Here is a 15,519-nt window from a genome sequence, read left to right as displayed (position 1 = left end):
ACCCTAACCCTAACCCTAACCCTAACCCTAACCCTAACCCTAACCCTAACCCTAACCCTAACCCTAACCCTAACCCTAACCCTAACCCTAACCCTAACCCTAACCCTAACCCTAACCCTCAATTTCACAAAAAAACAGTCGTTTTGCGGGTTACGACCCTCACCCCCTTCCTGCTCGCTACGGGTTCGCCTGCGGCACTACCACACCTACTCTGACACTCTCGGGTTATTATCGCTCGCTAACCGCTTCTACGAGCTATAAGCACGCTATACTACTTAAAATGTCGTACGGGTACGCTACGCAAACTCGTAAGTGCAGTCCGTACTGCGACGAAATGGAGGCGGTAGCAGCGCCCCCTTTATGTAAACCCCCGGCCGGGTTAGTGATATCGCGGAAACGATCGCAGGCGGTATTGTACGAGTAGTGTAAGTGGAGTGGAAGCGGGGTGCAAGAGCGTGTGGTAGGGGCGAGCGGCTAGTAGCAAGTAGTCTTGTACCGGTAGCGGCGAGCTATGTCGTAAGGGGTAGGAAGCGACCGTGGGGTGCAGCGAACGTAAAGGATGGAAGGGACCGAAGAGAAGGACAGTGGATGCGACCGGTGGCTGTGTGTTGTGGCTGGACCTACTACAGGCGGGAAACATGAAGCCTTGCATGTGCCTCCTGGTACGAGAATGTGGTAAAGCCGAGTTCTTGCTCCCACCGTGGCCACCGAACACCTATGTTGGCGGACACACTGCGGCTGGTGGGGACAGCGAGGGTGGAACATGAACACCGACAGGAGAATGGCAAACAAGTTGTTCAGCTACCAAATCCATGCTTCGACCTGTATTGGTATCCAGCTTCATGATCACCTTTACAAACGCTCGTGAAGGCGTTATCATGCGGCACAGCTGACGAGGGCCAGCGATGACACATGAGTACACCCCACGACCATTTGCTTCAGGGGGCACTCTCCATGCATCGCCACGCCACCAGAAGAGCAGACCGGCAAGGTCAACGCCACCGGAGGTGCGGTGACACTTGGTTCGTGCGCCGAGGCACCAAGCAGAGACATGCCGTACGATCAGTACGTCACGACGTCCGCTGAAACATCGCCTTCAAGCTCCTCCCGCATTACCGCCATCATGTAGCAACCAGCTTCTGCCCTCGGCTGCAGCCCACGCATCCGGGTTTGAGATGTCGAGCTCTTTCTTCTGGGCCTGCCTCCGTGGCACCAACGTTCGCGCGCCCCTGTACTCGATCTGCACGCACGCTGCACCATAATCCTCACAATACACGCAAGCCCATCCTTCGTGACCCGTGGGCACTAGATTATCAGCGGTTCGAGGAGAGAACGCACGCTCGACGCCACAGATCACCCTCCGCCCACCAAGCTTGCTCGCTTGCATCTTCCGACACAGATTCTCAAGTCTATCGCGTGTCCGTACCGTAGCTAATGCGTCTTCCAATCGCGCCCTGACGGCCGGGTACTGCAACAACTCCGCCGCTTTCTTCGACTCCCCTCCCCAAAAGTACTCCATGTGAGTCTGCGCAAAAACCTCCTCCAAAGACAGGACGATATGGTTCCGGCTGGTACATGCTGGTGGATTGGGGATGCCTCCCTTGGTGGGCCTTCGAACCTTACTGTTTGAAGCCACCGCGCCTTCCTCCGTCTCTGCTATCGCCGGTGCAGGACTCTCGTCTATTCCCGTAATCAAGTGCAATTGCGACTGCGTGCTCCGTCGCGCCATACCAGACACGATGGGACCTAAGAAGGACGGTCAGCTACCTCTGGATTGCGTAAGGTTCGCTACAGCGCTCCGCTTACCGTTCGCACAATGCAGCGGCCGATGTGTCCAGACGTATCGACCTAGATGCGGCAACTCCGTCTTTTGAGCTATTGTACTCCTCCAAGAACAAGCCGGGAGACTTGCCGGCTTACTGTAGCATACCGAGCCTAAGCTGAGCAGCATAGCACTACCCGTTCGTGATGCCGGATGATCTTAACCAGAGGCTAGAGACCAGAGCCGAAGGCCGTAATACAGGCGACCGTTGTGCTAGTATTAAGCGCGATCAAGTAGAGTGCATAACCAATGTCCTTATACTAGCGTGCGATTGCTAGCACACGAGGGTTGTTGCGATCTGTCAAGCATCTCGCCGTGGCGGGAGGCGAGCGACAGTTTTCCATCATGACTTTTTCGAAGACGCGTGCAATGCCACCTTTACCAGTCTGTTGAAGGTCGTCATACCGGTCCATTACCATCCCTCCCTAAACCACCTTCAAGCCTCTCTCAGCAGCATTGGGTACCTTCGCAACGAGCGCAACATTTGAGTACCTCACCTTCAACTCAGCCTGGTTGCCGTACTATGAGCCAAACGTCAGTGCCTATAGCTATGTCGATATAATCTGCTCGCAACACGGGCTTACCGCCAAACCCGCGAAGCTCAACTCCTTCGCTGCATCATGCCCCGAGACATTGACCCATGTTATCCTTTCCCTGATCGCAACCCTCGCCCGGAGATCCTTGACCTTACTAACTTCGACCTCATCGAAGCTTTCCTCCAATGGCACTCTTTCCGCATCAAGCTCAACGTCATCCCGCATGGCTACGTCCTCGTCTGAATACACACCCTCCTGCTCGTGATAGTCGCCACTGTCATCCACTCGAAGTGGGGTGAGAGCATTAACCATCGCCTCACGGCCCCAACCCGTGACCTCGTTGCGACGTCGTCTTCTGTCCTGCGCATCGAGCTTGTCCAGTATATCTATCTGCTCGAAATGGTGGTCGTTTCTGCACCCACCAAGCACGCAGGTCAGTCCAGCGGCTTGCACTGCTTCGTAGACAGCCAAATCGGCGCCCTTGAGCATCTGCGGTACGAAAGCATGCAGAGACGGATGTGTATGCGGATATAGGTGCGTGAGATCGAAGCCCAGATACCCTCCATTGGGCATCAACACAGGCTTCGCGAGCAGGAGATCGCGGAGATGCTGGCTTAGCGGAAGCTGAGCTGGTTGCAGTCCGCCAATGCCCCATTCACCCTGAGCCAACAATCCCGTGCCATGAGCGAGGTACAGGTTGTAGGTCAGCGTTACCCTATGCCCTTCGATGACAGGAAGGACCTCGTGCTCGCAGTCGCTGTAGAAAGCTGCCCATTGCACACAGGACGCCGCCTCATCCGTCATGAATGTGGACCACTCATGGACGATCTGCTGCCCTCCGTGCCTCACTGCCAGACCGCCACCCTGGAACGCGACTGGCAGGCAGACAACCAGACTGCCCACCTGCTTCTCTCCTCTCGGCGTGTCGACATGACTTTTGAACATACCGGATGGCCCCGAGTACACATTAAGCTTGTACAACTCCGCACGTAATCCCCTCCATCTCATCTTCGTCTTTGTCTCTTTCTTCTCCCACTCCACCTCTGCAGGATGCTTCAACCCACGCTTAGCTCTCAGTCTTTCCTCCAGTAGACTCCTCACGCCTTCAAAGGTCACCCTCCCCGATCGCTCTGGGTCAGCGAAGCTGATGATACTCTCGTAGTCCTCTCTATCTCGCGGCGGGACTTTCATCCTCCTGAGCTGATAGAAGAGAACGTCCGGGCTGACGGGGTCTGGTAGCATGCCTATACTGAAGTCAAGGGATGCTTGCAGATCGAGCTCTTCTCGGCTTGGCCCGGAGACTGTCGATTGGAGATCGCCAGAGATAGGTGGGACGAGGATTTGGGTGATCATATCGATGATGCCTGTCTCGTACGGGCAGAAGTCGGTCGTGAAGTCCTGGGCAGACATGGCGCCGGCAAGTCGGTAAGACGGATCGTAGACATCTTTACCGTCATGACCAAAGGTTGCAGGGGTGCAGTCCGCAATAAGCTGTGGTAGCGCTGCCGTGCCTTCGGAGCTGCCTGAAACCGAAGGACGGCAGGGCAGCGTAACGACCCTCCCCTCCCCATGCTGTCCCCAACGGATAGTAACACCTTTCGCCATGGTGCTCTGCGCCTGCACCTTCTCGTCAGTTTGCGGCGTGAGGCATCCCGCCCCGATGCCATCACCCATTCGATTCGGGTCAAGCACAATGGGAATGCAACCGCCGCAGGTGAAGACGGCTTGGCGTCCGCGTTCATGTTGAAGGGCGTCACGAAGGCCGGCGAGAGAGGCGTTCTGTTCAAGAGGCCGTGCTGGTCGTGGTCTTTCAGCCGGGACGATGTCAATGTAGGCGGTGTCCGTATCTGTGTCGTCCATGGTCAAAGCTTTCAAGATGGTGGCCAACACAAGACCTTTTCGCGTCAGGATGCTTCGGAGATGGAAGAAATTGATCAGTCGCGTTGGTTCAGGCTTGTTCTGAGCCGGCCATGGTCTCTAGCAGATCCATTCCGAGCGCGGCGTCTCACGCGCTCTTATGCTACGGCCAGGTCCTGGTCAATGCGATCAATTGGTGAGGTTGCCAGGATCTCACGGTAGTACACTCCTGCAAGGGCTTCCTTCTGTGGCACATCAGCAGGCATCTGTGCAACTCGGGATGCAGGTGAAGCTTGAACACTGGATTGCGTCATATATTCATTGTATCTCTTTTCCATCAGCTTAGCTGTAAGCTGGAATAGTGCGCAGCTCGAATCAAGTTCCACCAACCGCGGGGAATTAAAGAACCGCTTTTCCCAGGTATCGCAGTGCACCATCAAACCCTTTCAAAAAGCCATCCGCTACCATCAAGCCTCGACCTCTCCTCCCGTACCGACACCGTCCGTTCTTTCTTCACTACTCGTCTTATCTTCCTCCGCCTTCGCTACCTTGGCCCTCCCCGTCTCCCTCTCCAATAATCCCTTCCCACCCGCCTTCTCTACAATCAAGCCTTTCAGCCATCGGTTCTCCATCTCCAACGCCTGCACCTTGCTCTCCAACGCCGTCACCTTGTCCGTCATTTCCTTAGCCTGCTTCTCTAGCTGCGCTTCACGCGCCTTCTTCTTTACACGGAATCTCGCGGAGGCAGCCGTGTTTCGGCGCCTTTTGTCCTCTTCTGCGGCCATACGGGCGGCTTCCTCAAGATCTGCTGCGGAAGGTAAGGAGGAGACGCCGGTAGAGGGACGCTGGTGATGGTAGGGTTGGGGTGGGTAGGCGCCCTGGAGCAGCGTGGGCGAGGGAAGAGTATTGGTCGTGGAAGTGCTGGCCGTGGTTGGGGTCGGGTAGGTTTGAAATTCGGTCATGTAGCCTGCATGTCACTTTAGTATACAGGTAAGGATACTGGTGACGGAATCGAGCGTACCACCCATACCCGCTGCCATGCCGGCGTTCCCGCTGGCACCGCCATTGCTACCCGCTTTCTGCGGCGAAGGCAGCGGTTGTTGCTGCTGCGGTTGCTGCTGCTGCTGCGCCGCTTCCGGTAGAGTCTGCGCTGCAAAGTCGCCGTCTATGGGATTGAACTGATCAAAGTCGAAGAACTCGGTATTGGCAAAGTCTTCGAGTCCAAGATCGGCGCCAAGCACGAGTGTGTCATTCTGCGCCGCCAGCTCATTGGCGGTGGGGATGGTGTTGAGGTTGGCGAGGTACGCGCTCACGTTCGGGGCGCGGCGGGCTTGGTACGACATGGTGGGCGGGCGGCGGCGATGATGCGATCGAGGGGGCGGATGGCGGGCAGTGAGGGGCGCGGCGTGGCGGAGATTTTCTTTGTTGGCTGCCCGCCCTTATTGTTGCCTCGCGTGGGCCAATGGCGTGCGCACCTGCCGTGTATCGTCTGATGACGCCGAATGCGCGATGTGTTCGTCTATACGGGATGTAGTGATCGGTGTACGGTAGCGGGTGTTGAGAGGAAGGTCTGGCAGTGATGGAGCGATTAGAAATCCACCCTGTGCCGCTGTCGGCACATCTCGGGACCGCGATCCATCGAGCTTTGCCCGTTTCGTCAACATCGAAGTCTACCTTAGCTCCAGCTTCAGCGCTGCACGTGACCGCTTTGCTCTTGCTGCCTCGTGAAGTACCAATGCAAGAGACTGCTGACAAGGACCCGTCAAATCCGACCGTTAACATCCATCCCGTTGAGATATACACTCGTGCGATTGCGATAGCTCGTTGAGCACCTGGAACCATGTACCATATGCTTGGGATCGGTCGCCTTTCTTACCACAGTTCAAGAGCTCCATCTGTAATACTCTCCTTTTCCGCCTTCTTAAGAATACGGACATGCTACCTGGGCTCCCCTAACAAGTTCAGAATGCAAGTTGGTTTTTGTGGACGCCATACAATTCACACAACATGCCTCCCTCTCTGCCTCCAGAGCTCCTGTCTCTGATCTTTAGCTTCGTCGCCCCGGTGTCAATATCGGCACAGTTCGGCCTGTGGTTCAGAACGTGCTACCATCTGGCCCAGCCGCGACTCTACAAACACCCTTGATTTTTGATATTCTGATGGCATCGACAACATCTGCCTGTGCTCCTTGCTCGAAATCCCTGCGTAGAAGCCTCGCCCTGCGGAACAGGTTCAGCGACTGTCAGTTTCGGGAAGGTGGGACACAGGAGTCGATAGGTTTACTGACCAGTCGGCTCTCGCGCAGCAGCGAGGAGCTCCAGGCAACCACCCTCTCTCTTAGCGGTCGACCTGGGATGTCCGCACTATGGCACCTCGAGTGCGCCGGACAACAGCCAGAAGAGGACATTGCCTGCATGTTGCTAAGCATACTTCGAAGTTGAAGTCGCTGCAGCTAGACTTGGATGACTGCGGTTGCGGAACGTTCTGTCGCGTATAGCTCGCGCCGTACGATCTCAGTCCTGTGTTACTGAAGCTTACCTCGCTTGCGTTCATGACCGAGTATGCACTCACATCTACACCTCCCCACCGCGCACCTCTCCCTGCTGCCTTCGCCTCTGAACATCCAACCTACTCCACTTTGCCAGCACCAACAACGCACGCGGCCCGGATCTTGCCAGCTTACCTGCTGTTCCGTCTCGACTTTCACACAGCTTGATGTGAGAGAGTGCCGCTTGAACACCGCAGACCTGGAGCGTATAGTCGGTGCACCCAGAGCGCTTAAGAGGTTCGTTTACGATATTGACGTGGCTCGCGAAGGCTGGCTCACATCGACTTTCCGACCGTCACTCGCATCACTTTATTTCACAAGGATAGCCTTCAGAATTGGGGATCGACCATGCTTCTTTCCATGTAGACGACTACAGCGACCCATGCCGGACCTGCATTGACTCTACGCTTGGGAGATGGTTGGACAGCGCAAACGATGCTTCCATTAGTAGTCGGCCCGGCGACCTGCAGACACATTTGCTACAGCAGCAACGGCATAAACCTTACAGCTTAAACCTCCCACCACCCACTGGCTGCCCACCCCCTCCCGTCTTCCGTCCTTCCACATCGACAACGTCTCCCTTCCTTCCAATGATCTTAACCCCACCCCTCTTCAACTCCTTCACCATCTCACCCTTGCCTTTCTTTGCACCGTCCGCCTTACCAGCTACAGGCGCAGCTCCTCCCGCCTTCCTGATCCTCTCCTTCTCCCTCCTGCGTCTTCGTTTCCTCTCATCGGCGGTCATCTCTTCCCTCGCCACCACAACGCCACCCTTGCCCTTTCCGCCCTGCACAACCTCCGCTTTCCCATCCACCGCCTCGCCCGCTCTATACACCTCCTGCGGCGCCAACTGCGACACCTCCACCGCATTGCCACCAGCACTAGGCCGCGCGTCTTCCATCCTCACAACCGGTGCATCTACACGAACCTCCAAGTTCGGAGCCGGAGCCTTAGGTCTGAAATGCCACGAGCTCAGACTGTCCAGAGCACTCCTCACCTTGTTCCACAATGCCAAAATCTCCAGTTCTTCTTTCTTCGTCTTCTCGTCGCTCGCGGAGACATACGCAGGGTCCGTGCGGCGAAGGTGCTCTTCTTCATATTCTTCAGCCAGACCTTTCCGGTTCCTGTTCGTATCGTCTAACTCCGTCTCCATACGTCCCCTCTTCACACCAGTAGCCATATCGTCCGGCCGTCTTCGTATCAAGTCCTGGAAGTCGAACGCCAGGATCCGCCGCTTAATGAGGTCTTCGATGCTCTCACTTACCTCCGCCGTAATGACAGGGACAGGCTTGCCCGCGCGTTCGAACTCCAGATCTTCTTCTAACAGGGAGTTCAACGGCCTATCCGCCGCGCGCGCTTCACCAGAGAGTGTCCACTCTCGCTTAGCGACATTGGCGGCTTCGAGTTTGCGTATTTCCTCTGCAAGGGCTAGACGGCGGCGTTCGTGAGTTGAGCGTCTTGCTTTGGGATCCGATGGGTCCAGGCCATTCAATCCTGGTGGTGCATCCTCCGCGTCTTCACCGGCGTCGGATTGGTCGTCTTCGAAGAGATCACGGTGCACGGCTGATATTGTGCGCTCGACGTCGTCATTGTCGGCGGCGACAATAGCGGGAGCCTGAGCTGGGAAGTTATGCGGATTCGGCCGGCCTTTTTTATTCTTCCGTTTCTTCTGCGCGGGCGGGGCGAAGAAGTCGGCGTACATGATGGCGTTCGTGTTGCCGAGCCCGCTGCCTATGGCGTCCATCTCTCCTACATCCAATCCATCCTCGTCCTCATCTTCGCTCAGCGCATCCGGGTCACCAAAGGTAGGGCCGTCTTCTTCGTCCGCATCATCAGTTCCGTCAATGCTATCGCCATCTGCAATGGCCGCTGAGCCGAGCGGATCAGCATCCCAGTCCACATCCTCCTCATCGCTGGCTGCGGCGTCGTCGTCCCCACGCACGTCCTGCTGCTCTAAGAAGTCGGAACGCTTGTTAAAGTCGTCGATGGAGAAGAAGCCGTCGTTCAGGCCGAACTTGTCGGAGACGTACTCCTCTGCTGGACCTTCGTTGGCAAGGTCCTTACCATCATCGAAGCCATCTTCTCCGTCCATCTCAATATCTTCGCCTTCTGATACGTAATCATCCATGTCCGCAGCTTCCGCGCCATCAAGAGCGGCCTCCAGATCCTCCGACTCACCTTCGTACTCTTCCTCGCCTTCATCGACACCCTCAATCTCGTAGTCAACTCCCTCAACACCTAAATCCTCATCCTGCCCAGACGAGTCTTCCAATCCAACCTGGGTCTCATCAACCTGCACCCCCCGCTCCCTAACCTTTGCAAGCCCTCGCTCGGCCTCCCTCCGCGCACCATCAATCACCCGCCTCGCCTGTTCCCATACTTGCTCTGCTGTAAATCCTTGCGTGTGAATTTGCTTCAACCTTAGGACTTCATCATCTGATATATGATCGCCGCGCTTGCGCTTCTTGCGCGCCTCGAGCTGTCGCTGCTGCTGCGCTGCGCTCACGTCTGCAGCGACTGGGTCGAGCACATTCTTGAGATAGGCGACAGTGTCCGTGTAGAGCGGCAGGGAGGGTTGGAGGAAGTTATGAGGGGATGTTTGGAGGGCGTTGAACAGCTCCATCGAGCCGTTCATGATATGGGGGTGGTTGTACCAATTCGATGTTGCTTGCAGCAACGAAGCCTTCTACTCCAACATTTTCTGGTCGCAAGTGTAACGGAGATACAACGGAGATTGCTCGGCATCTGACCTCTGGGCGAGTTGATGTTGCCTTGGTGCCTTATCAGGACGAAATCCTCTGGTCCACTGCAACGAGAACCTGTGTTGATGCTCTCTCCGCTACGGCATGAAAATGGATACGAACGAGTTTTCATCTGGCCGTCGAGAATGATTGTGATCGGTGCTATGAATTAGACGCTTCAGCAACGCCTACGACCACCTGCTATGGGGCCCTCGCACCAACTTCACGAACAAGCCCAACGTTTCCTCGACCGTACCGACAGCGATGACGACCGCAACCCCGACGTCGAGCTGTCCCAGCTTGGTGGTGCCGAGACGCTGAATGGCGAGCGCATCGCAGCCCAACACTACCGTCTGCCATCTCAGACGAAGGCATCTCCCCTACTTGTAGGCCTCGCTCTGCTGTTCACCGTCCTCGGCTTCGTTATCAACACAGAGGCGACCGAGTATTTCGAAAGCCTGCTGGGCTGGAAGAAGCCGTTTGCTACCTTGTATATCACGCATAGCGCGCTGGCCTTGCCATGGTTGTGTCACGTATGTTTACCCACGGGCCGAGAGGGTGCGCTTGACGGGTTGCTGACGGCTGCTAGAGTATGTCGCCTTATCCCCATCGCTTCCAACCGTTCATCTGGTTTTATCCCTCTACCGATCGCCACCCTGAGTCCCGATAGCTGCGCCACATGTCCTTTTAGTATCCACGGCACTACCAAGTTGACAATTGCTGCAAACGCTTCCTATTGTACTACCGCTGCCTGTAGCAAATGCAATGGAATTGTGACGAACATTCCACATCAGATGCACGCCGTAGCGTCGACGCAATCTTGACACTAACGCACCCTACTCGCAGTTCTCTACCTCCGCTACCAGAACCGCCACAGTCCTTACGTTCTCTGGGCGAAGGATTACAACAACCGTCTCCGTGAGGCAATCAGTACCATTGATGCCTACACTACCGACGGACCTCGCATGATTTGGAAACTGCGTGGCCAACTGGGAGGACCACTCGACTTTCTCGCCACGGCCATGGCTATAGTTACGCTCGCCTTAACGGTCAGCGGCGTCGCCTGGTTCCTCGGCCTCACGCTAACCACTCCAGCGGACTTGACCGCGATTTACAATTGCTCAACTTTCTTCGCGGCCGCCTTCAGTGTACCACTCTTGAAGGAGAAGTTGGGAAGGTATAGTGTAGTTGCCGTCGCGCTCTCAATCGTTGGAACATTCATTATAGCCTACGGTGACACGACGGCCGAACACCCGCTCAAGGAAGACAGTGCTGGCAACGAGGTCGGCACGTCAAGGCTTCTAGGCAATCTGATCGCTTGTGTCGGCGCTCTAGCGTTCGGTTTGTACGAAGTCCTCTTCAAGAAGTGGGCATGCTCTTCTCGTCCAGTGAGTCCGCAGCAAAGCATGCCACTAACGCTGGCAGCGAGCGGTCTCCTGGGCTTGTACACCTTTGCTACACTATGGGTTGGACTTGTGTTGCTGCACATCTTCGGCATTGAGACGTTCGTTTGGCCGCGAGCGGAGGTGTGGCTGTGGATTGTCATCGCTGTGTTGTCCGGTTCAAGTAAGTCAACAGTGATCCGTCCCCTGTCACTCCACCAACACTGTCATGTACTCCCATGGCCGCTGCAACATTGTCGCCCTCAGGCAGGCGTTTGGGAGGGCGCGCGGGCCGCTTACGAAGATGTCACTAACAACATCCACAGTGTCCATTAACCTACTTGCAGTACTCGTAGTCTGGACCGATCCAGTCTTCGGGAGCTTCGCCAACGTTCTCAGCGTCTTCTTCGTCGCCCTAGCGGACTGGATACTCTTCGGTCTCACACCATCCTTCCCCACATACGTTGGGGGCGGCGTTGTCATTGTCGCTTTCGCGCTGCTAAGCTGGGATACTTTCCGCCACCAGCGATAACATCGGCAGACCATCTTAATATCAAGCTTCCACTGCCGAACAGCGGTCTTGACAAACACCGGTGCAACGATTGCTTCACCCACTACATCCGTCTCATGGTCCTCATCGATCAGCAATGGCCATTGCATCATCCCGCAATTTCGTAAGCCTGCGTTGATTCTGCTCCTCGATATCGGGATCTAGATGCCTGTCAACATTTGTCGTACCTGGCTCTATCCGCCGGATGACTTTGGCTGGGTTGCCGGCCACAATCGTGTTAGGCTTCACATCCTAGCAACTCCAATGTCAGCACCTACCACCCCTCATCAACTCAATCGACAGACCCACCTTGGTCACCACGCTCCCCGCCCCAACCACCGCACCATTGCCAATCGTGCGAAACGGCAGGATGACAACATCACTTCCAATCACACAATCCTCGCCAATGTCGATGGGTCCGCCAAGCAGACAACTGTTGTTCCCCTTCCTAGCCTTGATGTCCAAACTCGCCGTAACGCCTCTGAATCGCACATTAGGCCCAATGACCGTGCGATCCCCAATGGTGATTCGACAGGGATCCGACATAATACACCCGGAATGTATGTGCACCTTGTTGCCAAGGTGGATATTGTACCCATAGTCACATATGAACGGCGTCTCTACCGCCGTGCCTTCCCCTGCTGAACCCTTGGGGCCATTATAAGGGTCATCTGGATGTCTTCTGCGGCTGCGTTCTTCCGGCCGCGCAGTAGGGTCGACGATATGGTTGAAGAGGCGTGCGCGATCGCCGTGGCCTGAGCCCAAGCTAGCTTTGGCGGCGTCGTTGTAGCGTTCAACCGCGGCTTTGCATTCTTTGCGATCGCTGACAAGGTCGCGGTCGACGTAGGCTAAAAATGGCTCGCCAAGGAGCATCTTCTCCTTTTCGCTGAGTCTGTACTTGTCCCGTCGAGCGAGGGCTAACGCAGCTGTGCGAAGGGAGGAGGTAGAGGAGTGACTGTTGCTGTCGTGAGAGCTGACGGGGGCGGAGGGGATCATGGAATGGCGGTATGGGTCGCCTGGGATCGGTTCAAGAAGCGGTGGTGGTGGCCCATATGATGATGGTGGTGGAAGTAGCGGCGGCTGCGGATGGTGAGAAGGGTGAGAGTGCGCGTACATGGGGTGCATCGGCTGCATCGCAGAATACTCCATTGGTGGGTAACGCGGCTCATTGCTGTACGGAGGTAGTGGATCTCTAGGTACACTTGGTCTGCCGTAATGACCCGCGTGCGAATCTTCGTGCGACGTGTACCGTGGGTACTGTGGAGGTGGCAGGGGGTGATGGTGGTGCATGTTCGCCTCTTCCTCCTTGCTAGGAATACGACCCCAATGCGAATACGAAGGCGCCGATTCCGGCACTGGGACTTGTTGGACGTACGGTGTGGGTACTTGCTGTGGCACGCCTTCGAAGGTGGTACCCTTCGCCTGCAACGCCACCGGTGTTTTTGCGGCGGATTGCACTTTAGACCCGGCTAATGGTTTTGGACCGTAGCCTTCACATGAGTGACCACTGCGTTCACAGTTCGCGCACGTTGGTTTAGCCTGCTCGCTGTCAGTCCTCTGGCAGAGTGCTACGTCCAGAACGTTCACATACCTCGTCGCACTTCTTCTTCCGCCTCCGGCAAGTATGGCATCCAGTCTTGGTGCGGTTACTAAAGTTACGCTTTCGGCGCTTGGCATCATAGTCCTGCTCGTTGCGCTCCGGACTATAGCCATGCTGCTGATAATTCTGTGCATGCTCCGGCGGCGTCATCGGGTCGTCCTCTTCATCGGGAGGAGAATGATGCCTCGGCTTCGCCTCGTCTCTCATCTGCGCTTCGGCTTCGACTTGCGCACGCTTCTGAGCAGCAGCAGCTTCGGCATCAGCATCAGCTTGCGCCTTGGCTCGCTGCTGAGCTTCCTCTTCCACACGCAGAAACCTCCTGAGGGACTCTTCCTGGACCTGCTCGACTTCTGGACGCGGCGGCGGGACCGGCCGGCCGCGGACATGCCTTTGTGCTGGCGAAGGTTCACTGTAGTGAGTCAGCAAGGTGTCACACATATGGGCGTAGTCTCTGCACACCGTGAGGTGGTAGCTACTCGCCTAACTTCCGAGAGGCAGCGATCAGTTGAGAATGCGCGTGGAACTTGCGTTTGCTGGTCAGGTGATGTCAAATCAATGGCAGAATCTATGTTGGTCATACGTCGCTTAGGCGACGACGGGCCGTCACCATTGCTCTGAGAATGGCGGCTCCCGCGACTATCGTCAGCAAGCGTTGAGTCGGACCGCTTGCGCTTCTCTGCTTCGGTGGCGGTACTGTCCTGAGGTGGGAAGGAGGTTCTGAGATCACTTCGCCAGCCATGCGCGAGGACCTTCAAGGCAGGAGTGCCATCGTTGGAATAGCCAAGCTTCAGCGGCTCGGTCTCTTGGGTTGCGCTGGGAGTGTCGATGGGCGGCTCGGCGGACGTGGTCTGGTCAGAGGGTCGGGCATCTTGCGCTGAGGGATCGGACCGGGAGGTTGGTGGAGCCTTGTGGCGATATCCATTGACCGCAGTGAAGCCAGCTGATAGCTGTTGGTTTAAGCGGGACAGCTGCTCCTCGCAGGTGCGTAAAGCACCGGTTCTGGTGGGAGTGGTAGTGGGTGCATCTGATATGACGCTCATAGCGTAGGCGCACAATCGCCCCGATATGGTCCGTTACCCAAAGTCAAGTGTCGAATCCGGCCACAAGCGCTCGCTGTTTGCCGACAGCCAGCCCGATAGCGATGCGGTGATACGCCTCAGGAGCACAGAGGAATGCTGTCGAGACTGTACTTCCTTACGCGGCTGTGGCGCTTAGTGCGGCTATCTATGTCGTTTTGTTTGCTCGTTGATGTCGAGTACGCAGTTAAACAGCCGTGTCAGACATGAACAGAATGTTCTATTGATGCTTCATCCGGACAGCGCTGCTAGTGTAGTTTGAGCCGGAAAGTGTATTCCAGAAGGTGCAGCGCGGCGGCTGGCTCGCTAGCAAGGCGACACGGTTGTCGAGCCTGCATCAATCGAGCAATCGCATTCGCGAAGCGACGCAATGCAATGCCTTAGCAGCACAACAGCACGCGCAGTATATACACGTTACGAGAACGATGACAACAACACGGAGAGCTGAGCAGGCTCGCGAAAGCAGAGGAGGACTGGACTGTAAGGGTCGGTTGGTGCGTGCATGTCATATGTAGGTGTTGGAGCGACTTGGAGCGCGCTTGGGCACGCAGCCGCAGCATTAGCGCAGAGATGCATTCCCCCCGGGCACGGATAGCGCGCCGTCAAGTGGGCGTGTCCAAGCGCCAAAGGCCATTGACCACTCGCCTCGCCATCAAGGCGCTTCGCAGACCATGTGATGACTTGCTGCAGCGTCTAAGGCAGCGGATAAAAGCACCCAATAGATTGCCGTAGACACCGCCGCTGTCATCATGCCTTATTGCTCCTGCTGCAGGCATCTGACACAAGGCAAGTTAGAAGAAGGTCTGTACCCGCCCGCTGGCAGAACGTGCCGTGCTGTCCGGCGTGCTGATCAAGCGGGGGAATCACTCGCGAAGCGACCCGCTGTTGTGCCTTTAGCTGAAATTGTAAGGGGATCTGTGAAGCTGCTATGGAGCTTAGGGCCCGTACGCTAGGATTGTCAGACCTTACGTTTATAGGGTTGGCCATGCGGCACGTCCACAGGTACAGATAGATGATAACGACGACCCTCCCTTCACAAGCCTGTAAGATCCACTGAGATCTCCAGCTTGCCCAAGATCGCTAGGTGCATCGATAGATTACATGCATGCCGCGCACCATTATTTGCCTGCGTGGAGCCTTGTCGAGCAACGCAATATTGAGTTCAACAGTGTCATGCAAGCTGGAGGTTTTTGGTTCTCCTGACGCTTGTTTTACATGGCCTTGCATTAATTGCTGGCTTGCCTATTGCAGCAATATGGGGGCTTGCGCCTCTCCGGAAGTGAGGGCCACCGTTAATAAGCTCGGCGCTACTCGGTATCAGCCGGTCGCAAAGACGGACCTCTCCGTCCGGCGACCGTACCGTAGCCGTACCGTTTCTGCTGCATCAACGGCCGCGGGACCCAGTAT

General features: G+C 56.3%; 8 protein-coding genes across 8 annotated transcripts; 1 reads left to right on the top strand and 7 right to left on the bottom strand.

Annotated features, from left to right (window-relative positions):
• Nucleotides 1-410: 410 nt before the first annotated feature.
• Nucleotides 411-930, bottom strand: BAUCODRAFT_464068 (uncharacterized protein). The gene has a single exon (XM_007677784.1). The coding sequence runs from the start codon at nucleotides 763-765 to the stop codon at nucleotides 475-477; it is 291 nt and encodes a 96-aa protein (XP_007675974.1). The 5' UTR covers nucleotides 766-930; the 3' UTR covers nucleotides 411-474.
• Nucleotides 931-2,099, bottom strand: BAUCODRAFT_464067 (uncharacterized protein). The gene is made up of 2 exons (XM_007677783.1): nucleotides 1,807-2,099; nucleotides 931-1,746 (listed from the first exon to the last, which is right to left on the bottom strand). The coding sequence occupies exons 1-2, from the start codon at nucleotides 1,949-1,951 to the stop codon at nucleotides 1,097-1,099; spliced, it is 795 nt and encodes a 264-aa protein (XP_007675973.1). The 5' UTR covers nucleotides 1,952-2,099; the 3' UTR covers nucleotides 931-1,096.
• A 148-nt stretch (nucleotides 2,100-2,247) lies between these two features.
• On the bottom strand, nucleotides 2,248-3,963 carry BAUCODRAFT_122166 (uncharacterized protein; the record flags this gene model as incomplete). Its single annotated transcript, XM_007677782.1, has 4 exons — nucleotides 2,248-2,343; nucleotides 2,407-2,549; nucleotides 2,610-3,366; nucleotides 3,694-3,963. The coding sequence occupies 4 exons, from the start codon at nucleotides 3,961-3,963 to the stop codon at nucleotides 2,248-2,250; spliced, it is 1,266 nt and encodes a 421-aa protein (XP_007675972.1).
• Nucleotides 3,964-4,663: 700 nt separating this feature from the next.
• On the bottom strand, nucleotides 4,664-5,786 carry BAUCODRAFT_33466 (uncharacterized protein). The gene is made up of 2 exons (XM_007677133.1): nucleotides 5,237-5,786; nucleotides 4,664-5,182 (listed from the first exon to the last, which is right to left on the bottom strand). The coding sequence occupies exons 1-2, from the start codon at nucleotides 5,556-5,558 to the stop codon at nucleotides 4,683-4,685; spliced, it is 822 nt and encodes a 273-aa protein (XP_007675323.1). The 5' UTR covers nucleotides 5,559-5,786; the 3' UTR covers nucleotides 4,664-4,682.
• Nucleotides 5,787-7,111: 1,325 nt separating this feature from the next.
• BAUCODRAFT_33465 (uncharacterized protein) lies at nucleotides 7,112-9,451 on the bottom strand. The gene has a single exon (XM_007677132.1). The coding sequence runs from the start codon at nucleotides 9,396-9,398 to the stop codon at nucleotides 7,266-7,268; it is 2,133 nt and encodes a 710-aa protein (XP_007675322.1). The 5' UTR covers nucleotides 9,399-9,451; the 3' UTR covers nucleotides 7,112-7,265.
• A 162-nt stretch (nucleotides 9,452-9,613) lies between these two features.
• Nucleotides 9,614-11,771, top strand: BAUCODRAFT_33463 (uncharacterized protein). Its single transcript, XM_007677131.1, has 4 exons — nucleotides 9,614-10,037; nucleotides 10,350-11,070; nucleotides 11,213-11,688; nucleotides 11,746-11,771. Exons 1-3 carry the CDS (start codon nucleotides 9,708-9,710, stop codon nucleotides 11,416-11,418), a joined length of 1,257 nt encoding a protein of 418 aa, XP_007675321.1. The 5' UTR covers nucleotides 9,614-9,707; the 3' UTR covers nucleotides 11,419-11,688; nucleotides 11,746-11,771.
• BAUCODRAFT_122162 (uncharacterized protein) lies at nucleotides 11,704-14,076 on the bottom strand (the record flags this gene model as incomplete). The annotated part of the gene is made up of 3 exons (XM_007677781.1): nucleotides 11,704-12,975; nucleotides 13,028-13,445; nucleotides 13,496-14,076. 3 exons carry the CDS (start codon nucleotides 14,074-14,076, stop codon nucleotides 11,704-11,706), a joined length of 2,271 nt encoding a protein of 756 aa, XP_007675971.1.
• A 640-nt stretch (nucleotides 14,077-14,716) lies between these two features.
• Nucleotides 14,717-15,138, bottom strand: BAUCODRAFT_464468 (uncharacterized protein). Its single transcript, XM_007677780.1, has one exon. It carries the CDS (start codon nucleotides 15,097-15,099, stop codon nucleotides 14,860-14,862), a length of 240 nt encoding a protein of 79 aa, XP_007675970.1. The 5' UTR covers nucleotides 15,100-15,138; the 3' UTR covers nucleotides 14,717-14,859.
• Between the last annotated feature and the right edge of the window lie 381 nt (nucleotides 15,139-15,519).

The sequence above is a fragment of the Baudoinia panamericana genome (genome assembly GCF_000338955.1).
Source record: "Baudoinia panamericana UAMH 10762 unplaced genomic scaffold BAUCOscaffold_5, whole genome shotgun sequence".
Taxonomy (NCBI): Eukaryota; Fungi; Ascomycota; class Dothideomycetes; order Mycosphaerellales; family Teratosphaeriaceae; genus Baudoinia; species Baudoinia panamericana.
This window is presented reverse-complemented; position numbering and strand designations above follow the sequence as displayed.

Bases quoted from the DNA above. Each gene is read 5' to 3' on its own strand.
- BAUCODRAFT_464068 (XM_007677784.1), bottom strand. From the start codon at position 765: ATGTTCCACCCTCGCTGTCCCCACCAGCCGCAGTGTGTCCGCCAACAT.
- BAUCODRAFT_464067 (XM_007677783.1), bottom strand. From the start codon at position 1,951: ATGCTGCTCAGCTTAGGCTCGGTATGCTACAGTAAGCCGGCAAGTCTC. The intron at 1,747-1,806 runs GTAAGCGGAGCG...CGTCCTTCTTAG, and splicing joins GCCGCTGCATTGTGCGAACG to GTCCCATCGTGTCTGGTATG.
- BAUCODRAFT_33466 (XM_007677133.1), bottom strand. From the start codon at position 5,558: ATGTCGTACCAAGCCCGCCGCGCCCCGAACGTGAGCGCGTACCTCGCC. The intron at 5,183-5,236 runs GTACGCTCGATT...AGTGACATGCAG, and splicing joins CATGGCAGCGGGTATGGGTG to GCTACATGACCGAATTTCAA.
- BAUCODRAFT_33465 (XM_007677132.1), bottom strand. From the start codon at position 9,398: ATGAACGGCTCGATGGAGCTGTTCAACGCCCTCCAAACATCCCCTCAT.
- BAUCODRAFT_33463 (XM_007677131.1), top strand. From the start codon at position 9,708: ATGGGGCCCTCGCACCAACTTCACGAACAAGCCCAACGTTTCCTCGAC. The intron at 10,038-10,349 runs GTATGTTTACCC...ACCCTACTCGCA, and splicing joins CCTTGCCATGGTTGTGTCAC to GTTCTCTACCTCCGCTACCA. The intron at 11,071-11,212 runs GTAAGTCAACAG...CAACATCCACAG, and splicing joins CGCTGTGTTGTCCGGTTCAA to TGTCCATTAACCTACTTGCA.
- BAUCODRAFT_464468 (XM_007677780.1), bottom strand. From the start codon at position 15,099: ATGGCCAACCCTATAAACGTAAGGTCTGACAATCCTAGCGTACGGGCC.